Source organism: Magallana gigas, chromosome 2, assembly GCF_963853765.1.
Source record: "Magallana gigas chromosome 2, xbMagGiga1.1, whole genome shotgun sequence".
Classification (NCBI taxonomy): Eukaryota; Metazoa; Mollusca; class Bivalvia; order Ostreida; family Ostreidae; genus Magallana; species Magallana gigas.
In genome coordinates this window covers 44,581,472-44,590,553 of record NC_088854.1, presented here as the reverse complement: position 1 = coordinate 44,590,553, position 9,082 = coordinate 44,581,472, and the positions used below count along the sequence as shown (strand labels likewise).

The following is a 9,082-nucleotide window of genomic DNA, read 5'->3' as shown; positions in this document are numbered from 1 at the left end:
TAAGCGTAACAGCTGATTAAATACCATCGCATAAATATGTATACAAATGTATCTTTCCGTACAAAATCATGTTTTATCATTTAACATTGATAATTTATAATGTCACATAATAATAAGTGATTAATATACCAATATGAAATGTTTATACATTTTTCAAAATGTTTTCAAAACTTTCATAAGTAACGTTTGAGTGATTGATTGATTTCTTTAATAATGCCAAAACTTTTTATTCAAGCTAAATATATGTGAAAATTAAAACTCGGTTGTTTTAACAGATGTAATTTGCTCCTTTTGAACATTTGGAATCGAGTTTTTTTCGTCAGTCCCCCTCTTCATAATATCAAGCGGAATGTCCCTCCTACTCTCAGATGTTTCTCTTTTTATCTTATTCACATTTGTTTCGCCTAAGGAAATCTCGCCCTCTTCTAAACGTTTCCTTCTGTCTTGGGCTAAAGCAGCTTTGGTGACATCCTTGAAAAACTTACCGGGATTTTTATCATTTTCATCTTCTTTATTTAGCCCAAGTTTTGCTCCAAAATCTTGCCAACGTCTTTTAACAACTTCCTTTTTATTAAGAGCCGTTGCTCGTATTTTGATTTCGTTCATTTTTGTTTCATTTTTTAGCATTGAACTAACTGCTGCTATCGTTTTTCCCTTCACTTTATTTTCTAACAATTTTTTAACGCTTTTGTTATCATTTTTTTCTAATGCTTCGGTGAATTTGTTTAAGTTGTTTGTAAATTGTAAACAGTAGTCATGTTGTTGTTGTGTTTGTTTTTTCAATCGCTTTTGGTATTTTTTCCACATAATTTTGCTCTTCTGTTTAGGGCGCACATAAGACTCAACACTGTACGTTGTATCCGTTGAGGCAATAGATATTGTATCATCTTCCTTTACGGCTTGAAGTCCCTTAACAAGTTCCAAGCCATCTTCGACTTCGACTTCGACATTGTCTGGCTGGTCTTTATTATTAACAGCAACTAATTTCCTTTTCCAATCCAACTTAACTGAAGCAACAATGTGGACTAATGTCGACATTCGATGCATAAGCATACATATAAATTGCAAAAATAACATGATTCCAAATATTGCTGTAAAGGCGATTGATATTGGTTCTATATATCCTCGACCAGGTGGTCCTTCTGAGACAGTACACGGAAGTTTTATGGAAAGTGCATGGTTAAAACTTGCGTTAACCTCTGTTAAGACGTAAACAATGGTAACGAAGAGTGCATTCATTAACAGAAAAGCGAGGCACACTTTGTTTCTAAGTTCTTTTAGACCTTGGCGCATCTGTAAATGAAGAATAATATTAATATTGAAAACAAATCAGAAAAAAGAACAAGACTTTAACAAAATACAAATTAGTGTTTAAGTGAGATTTCGGTTTATCTTGTACATATTAGGACCATAATTGTAAAAATTTCTTAAACTGGCTTGTTAAAGCCAAACACTAACCAAAATTGTTTCTAAAAGATAAAGAAACAAACTAGGAGGTTTTACATGATGTTAACTATGTCTTGTCGTGCACACAAGTACAAGATAATGCCTTTTTAATCACTAAGAACTGCACAGTGACAGACTTAAACATTATATCTAAAAATCTTGAAAAATATAAAAGATATTCTTTGGTGTCCACTCTACAACCATGTTGAGGGAAAAATTGCACATTTTGGTTCTAGCTTTGTCTCAAAATAGGGTGTCATATTCTTTTAAGAGACAATACAGCTGAAAACACATGTGTGAATAAATTCAGATTTACCTATTGTATCATTAGGAAATTAGAAATAACGTTGATTATAATTGTTGAAATACATAAAAATCCCTTTCACACACCTAAGTAACGTAATTATGAGTTTCCGGAAATTTAAAGGTCGTACAAAACGGAATAATCTTATATCGTTTTTTTGTACCACGTGAATTGACACGTACTGAAAACTTTAAGATCTTCGTTTGACTACAGTAATCATGGTATACGAGGTAAAAGGGACTCTCTAAACGGAACACATCATCACTTTCTCGATAATTTATTAATGGTTTACTCATTTCGGTTCATTTTAAAATGAACCTACATATGTCATAAATATGTCAAACAACCCCTCAGGGGGCCTCACTTACAAAAATGAATTTAGGTTTTAGCAAACCTTGTGATTATCACGCAAAATACATGCTTACAAAATAATAATTGTGGTTATTTAAAAACTTTAAACATTTATTACCTGGGAGAAGTACATATTTCTATCAACAAACATGTCCAGGAAAATCTTCGCGAGCCCTGCATGTATTTTGTTTACAGTAAATACGCATGCATAATAGTATAGAAGGCTGAACACCGTAACACGTTGTGATGTAAATATCTATGGGTTATAGGTAATTAATCATTTTAATGAAATAATTAGATTTATTTTATTGAGAAATTAGTAATTTTCTGAAAGTTTATACATTCATGAGTAGTACAAAAATACCGATTCCGATCGGAAATTTTTTTAAAGTCGGTTTTTTGGATAAGATGCGCCGTACTGTACAACACAACATAATGTAAAACCTTATATCTGTTGCTTTTTATATATATAAAAAGAGTTTTGTTAAGTTTTTGGCATTAAGAGAGCTGGCTGGTCGTGGCCATTTTTAGGCTATGTTTCCCCCATTATACAAAGAGCTCTGTAGAAAGATATAGGAAAATGTTAAAATCTTAAAGCTAAACTATTTGGATTTTTTCTTTATTAAATGATAGGTTATGGTCCTAAACATCATATTTCAAAGTTAAATAGATTTGATAGTTAATTTGTTCACCACTCAGCCTCTTTAACAAGCCAATTTAAAAATGTTAACATTTTTGGTTCACATATGTACAAGATGGACGGACATTTCGGTTAAAGTTCTTAAAGATATTTTTTCAGGTGAGCTAACAAAATCGTCAACAAACCAAGTACCTGTTCTTCGTGTTCTTTATCGGTGTAAAGTGGCTTCAAGTACTTCGAAATAAATTCTTCCCAAAATAGTGTTTCATCATTGTCCAGTACAGCAACAGATCCCTGTTTTAGATCGCTGTCGTCCATCCATGACTGAGAACTCATTTGTTCGTGTTCGAATTCGTTGTCTTCTTTGAATAAAGGATTACCTGTAGCACATTTAATAATCTTATTTGACAAACAAAAACCTGATTTTGACGACTAGTTGCAATATCATTGACTATTAAACATACTTTTCTCTGCGGTGTCATCAATTTGGACATTTAGAGTTGAGATATAAGCATTTTCGTCCAGTTTTATCTCACTGGGTTCAGATTCTACTGTTGTTTTTATTCTCTGCGCTCCTAGGTTATCGAGTCTTTCTAGAATCATTCTTATCGGTCTTATAGGACAACATCTAAAAAAATTAACAGAAGCAAACAGTCAATATTAGCATTAAAGATTATGTCCCACAATATATCAGTTATACGTTCATAAAAAAATAATTGTTCTTAAAAACTAAACAGAAGTTAGTGACCAGTTATGCAGTTAGCTTATTTACTATTTATATGCGTATTTATCCTTTCAATTTATTATGTCAATGTTTTTATTTGGAAACGTAAAATACAACTTAAGTATAAATGAACATTACCTTATAAACTTTCCACACGTAAACAAATATTCAGATTCCTCATCACCATTAAAACCAAATGATTTTAAGAAACTCGGAGATCTGGAAGGCATTCTATCATTGGTTTCTAGTTGTGGCGCAGTCTTTTTTGTGTCTCGTGTTCCCCAGGATATTACGTGTAGGTTTCCAAGGGAATAAATCATTAACAGCATGGACATCGATGGAATGGAAAGGAAATACAGAAACCCATGCAAAACACAATAAAATTCCTGATGAATAAAAAAGATAGATAGATAGATAGATAGATAGATAGATAGATAGATAGATAGATAGATAGATAGATAGATAGATAGATAGATAGATAGATAGATAGATAGATCATTCGTAACCTGAGGATGGAGTACTGCCGAAATGAAGAAAACTCCGACGACAAACAAAAGAAACAGTGTTGTGACTGAACACAATCCGGCTGTAACCGCTTCCAGTAGTATACCCACGAGAACAACCATCATAAGCAGAGAGTAGAAAATGGAGACAACAGCAGCATACGCTAACTGTAAATTTGGAGTAAAATTGAATCCAAATAAATAAACATATAGAAATTTAAATTATATATCCTAAAATATAGCACTACAGCAGTTTTACCTGTATATTTGGTTTGGCAACGAAACACAATATAATCATTCCACTCACAGGTATAAGATTGACTAACATCCCTGCGAATGGAGGAATAGTCGGAAAAGCCATACTTATTGCACCAAGAATCATTAGAAAAATTGTGCCCGGAGTCAGAATGGAGCAAATCATCAAAAACATTTGATACAGGATGTAAATCTTAGTTATGTCTTCGTTTTTTTGGGTAACATTCCTCCAGTCCATTAAGAGATCTATGATATTAGCCATGGTTGATGGAGACCACCTCCTTCGCTGATTGTAGAATTCATAGAAACCTTCAGGAGCATAGGTCAGGGCATCGCTGGCAGCCACATACTCGACTTTGTAGCCTTGTTGTAGCAGTAACGTGCAAAGCCATCGATCTTCACCTGCAAAATTCGACAAATATCCATTGCTTCTTTAAATATTTCACAAAATAAGAAATGGGAATTTCAAAAATAATGTTATAATAAAAACGAACGGCTGATGTTTTTAAGTATAGACCTTGGTCGTACTGGACATAATGACGGGGTTCAGTTGGAAGTGTAGTATACTTGGCCATGACGTTGTCATCCATAAGCGCAGAACCTCTGAACAAACTAAAACATCCCGGACTACAAAGCACACATCCCATTATGTTTTCCGCTGCTTTCTGCAGCCAGTGACTCACAGCATATTCAAACTGTTGGTACCAAACCATTGGACCTTGTAAAATAAAAAAAACATAATATGACATATATAAAAATCTTGAACCGTCTTGAAAACAGTAAAATGCCAAATTTACCCGTTCCGATTGGATGGATTCGACCACACGCGGCACCGAGATTTGGGTTCTTTCGCATCCTGTCCACCAACAGTTGGACAGCTTTGGGCTGAAAATCGACGTCGCCGTCCAAAGCAAGCAAAAATGTGTTTTCAGCAACTTTTCTCTTTTTAGCCAGCTTGTGTGCCAAGAAATAATACATATACATAACCTACAATCAATTTGGAACACAATGTATGCCATTTTATTTACTTATTATATTTTTATGCTCCATACTAGTGAATAAATACTTCACTTTTAAAAATTTTAAAGCTGGAGCATAATATTTTGTTGAAATGTAAGTTACTTGTTTATAAATGTAACCTCTACTTTTGGAAATTATTTGAACGTGCATATTATGTAAAGCTATTACCTGACTCCATCTTTTACGATGTCTGATTTTAGTTTTGTCTTTGAGATGGGCAATCAGTTTGTTTTCACCCGGAAGTCGCCATTCTAATCTACCTCCATAAGGCGTGTTTGTTCGAACAATTGCTTTTGATATTCCTGCTACAGATCTAGATCAAATCCAACAAAAAAATTGTTTTTATTGTGTACTTGACGTGTCTGTGATGAAAATAAAGTTCAATACAAAATTATGAAAGTATTGTAATATAAATTAGCATTGCTGAAAGATGTTTTTTCTGCATGGCAGGATCCTTATTTGGTTTGTTTAAAAATGTTTGCAAATATATATATATATATATATATATATATATATATATATATATATATATATATATATATATATATATATAGTTATTCTCATCATATAAACCGAGTCACGGTGACAAACAACGAACCAAACATTTAATTCAACACGGTTTCCACATCTTGTTTAATACATATCAAAGTCTGAATTGTTGGGGGGAGAAATGCGGTCACATTGCTTACCTGAGCAACAATAGCTTATGAAATCAGCAAAACAGTATCAAATTCAAAATATTTTGACAATTTAGTACAGTAGATATTGCACATAAAAAATCATCCGATATTTATCCACATATTTTTATGGTTAATATTTGGCACCTTTTGTTGTTTTAGTATTTGTAAGAAGTTATTTCTTTGAAATTTTATCCTCCCCCTTGTGCTTCCACTCCTACTCGCAGGAAATCATGATTTGATCAACTTTCAGTCCGCACAATCTGTGTTTACAAACAAGGTTCAGCTTTTATTGGTTGAATGTTTTTCCAGAGGATTTCAAAGACTTTTCATTTTATCTTCCTTGGGTAAAAATTTGACCCAACACCACCCCTTTCCCCCCCACAATTGTGACTAAACCTTACCTCTGGGAATCATAATTTGATCAGACTTGAATTTGCATTACATGAGGATGCTTTCCTTTCTATTATGGGTTTGAGAGGAAGATTGTTAAAGATTTTCTCTAAATATTCCTATGTAAAAAATTGACCCCCATTAGTTGTGGTCCCACTCCACCCCAGTGATCATGATTAAAAGTGAATCTACGCAACCACATGATGCTTTCATACAAGTTACAGCTTTTCTGGCCAAAACAGTTTTTAAGAAGAAGATTTTTAAAGATTCGTATATTCCTAAGTAAAACTACATTCGCCCATTGTGACCCCTTACCTGGGACCATTTGAATGCACACTACCCGGGGATACTTCCACCCAAGTTTCAGCTCTGGTGAAATGGTTTATTTGAAGATTTTTGAAAAATACCCACAAATTTTCAATAATTATAAATAATCTCCTTGTATTCCTTCATTTGAAAAAAAAATGAATTTCCTTCATCCAATATCCAATGATGCTTTTTGCCAACTTTGGTTAAAATCGGCCCGATGGTTCTTGAGGAGAAAAAAGAAATGTGAAAAGTTTACAAAAACGACTGCAACGGCAGACAACCGACAAATCTTGATCAGAAACAGCGTTTGTGTTAACCTTAACTAATAATTTAATAATACATTTATTATGATGATTATATCTACATCAATATTCAGATATTCTTAGCATCTACTTTTATTGCATAATAAGATTTACGATTGGTACTATGGTTTTTAAATAATCTGTTTTGGTTAACACAACATTTCAATTAATCAGTAATTAGTCGACGAGTTAGAATCTTAAAATCTCAAAACCTTTGTCTTGGTTAAAACCAGAACCAGAAGTCCTGATTTCATATCTTTTTTCATTTTATAGCGACTTTAAATTTACACTTGACTCTGAAATCCAAATTAGATAAAATGTAAAAGGGATATTAAACTTTTAAAGTGTAAACATGAATAGAGTTAATAAGAATACAAAAGAATTTCCATTACAATCAATTATCCTATTTATTACCTTGCTGCAGTTTCAACTGATGAAATAAGTTGTTTAACGTAGCTGTTGACTTTGTAATTTCCATTGATGTAAAAAATTGACCCCCATTAGTTGTGGTCCCACTCCACCCCAGTGATCATGATTAAAAGTGAATCTACGCTACCACATGATGCTTTCATACAAGTTACAGCTTTTCTGGCCAAAACAGTTTTTAAGAAGAAGATTTTTAAAGATTCGTATATTTCTAAGTAAAACTATATTCGCCCATTGTGACCCCTTACCTGGGACCATTTGAATGCACACTAGCCGGGGATACTTCCACCCAAGTTTCAGCTCTTGTGAAATGGTTTATTTGAAGATTTTTGAAAAATACCCACAAATTTTCAATAATTATAAATAATCTCCATGTATCCCTTCATTTGAAAAAAAATGAATTTCCTTCATCCAATATCCAATGATGCTTTTTGCCAACTTTGGTTAAAATCGGCCCGATGGTTCTTAAGGAGAAAAAAGAAATGTGAAAAGTTTACAAAAACGACTGCAACGGCAGACAACCGACAAATCTTGATCAGAAACAGCGTTTGTGTTAACCCTTACTAATAATTTAATAATACATTTATTATGATGATTATATCTACATCAATATTCAGATATTCTTAGCATCTACTTTTATTGCATAATAAGATTTACGATTGGTACTATGGTTTTTAAATAATCTGTTTTGGTTAACACAACATTTCAATTAATCAGTAATTAGTCGACGAGTTAGAATCTTAAAATCTCAAAACCTTTGTCTTAGTTAAAACCAGAACCAGAAGTCCTGACTTCATATCTTTTTCGTTTTATAGCGACTTAAAATGTACACTTTACTCTGAAATCCAAATTAGATAAAATGTAAAAGGGATATTAAACTTTTAAAGTGTAAACATGAATAGAGCTAATAAGAATACAAAAGAATTTCCATTACAATCAATTATCCTATTTATTACCTTGCTGCAGTTTCAACTGATGAAATAAGTTGTTTAACATAGCTGTTGACTTTGTATGTTCCATTGATGTCCTTTTGGGATTCAAAGGCGTCATCAAAGAAAATATGAGCTGAAAATGTACGCTCTATTTGATAATGGTAATTTGTTGGTTACTATGTTGCCAGTTGCCAGTTTAAAAGTACATCAATAATGTTCGATTTAAATATGGCAATTAGAAGACATGTCATAACTTCATTACCTTCAAATTCGTAATAATCAGGATCCTCTATCCCAAGGCCAAGCTGCACATGTTTTCTCGCACATTGGTCATAGTCTTGTCTGCAATAAATTGAAAATACCGTTACTGAATGGTGGTTATGAGCAACCATTTAACAATAGTTTCAATCTTAACGATAAATGGACTACCTGAAGATTGATTTGAGTATCTGCACCATTTCAACCTCTGATTCATGCCACATTGTTGCACACATGTATATCAAAGGCGTATCGTCTTCCCTAAGTTTTGACCAGCTGTTATTCTGCTCGTCATTTTCATCAGGCATTTGAAGTTTCTTCTTATCTTTCTGTGTAAGGATTTAATGTACACGATATATAAATTAAACATGTTTATCGAAACTTAGGCCAATTTCTTATTCACATCACTTTTCATGTAACTTCTGTATCCTAAACATTATTAAACATATATTAATCACCTTACAAATATCAAAAGGTCACTTGCTTTATGTTTAGTGTGCACACATTATAATTGCTCAAGTGATAATGATTTTGTAATTGAA

General features: G+C 32.8%; 2 protein-coding genes across 2 annotated transcripts; both read right to left on the bottom strand.

The window, feature by feature from the left end:
* On the bottom strand, positions 1 to 3,344 carry LOC136271589 (chitin synthase chs-1-like). The gene is made up of 3 exons (XM_066071907.1): positions 3,206 to 3,344; positions 2,934 to 3,121; positions 1 to 1,293 (listed from the first exon to the last, which is right to left on the bottom strand). The coding sequence occupies exons 1-3, from the start codon at positions 3,342 to 3,344 to the stop codon at positions 253 to 255; spliced, it is 1,368 nt and encodes a 455-aa protein (XP_065927979.1). The 3' UTR covers positions 1 to 252.
* Positions 3,345 to 3,599: 255 nt separating this feature from the next.
* On the bottom strand, positions 3,600 to 8,848 carry LOC109620632 (chitin synthase chs-2). The gene is made up of 9 exons (XM_066071903.1): positions 8,712 to 8,848; positions 8,545 to 8,624; positions 8,307 to 8,415; positions 5,412 to 5,556; positions 5,021 to 5,210; positions 4,741 to 4,941; positions 4,228 to 4,625; positions 3,972 to 4,136; positions 3,600 to 3,851 (listed from the first exon to the last, which is right to left on the bottom strand). Exons 1-9 carry the CDS (start codon positions 8,846 to 8,848, stop codon positions 3,600 to 3,602), a joined length of 1,677 nt encoding a protein of 558 aa, XP_065927975.1.
* Between the last annotated feature and the right edge of the window lie 234 nt (positions 8,849 to 9,082).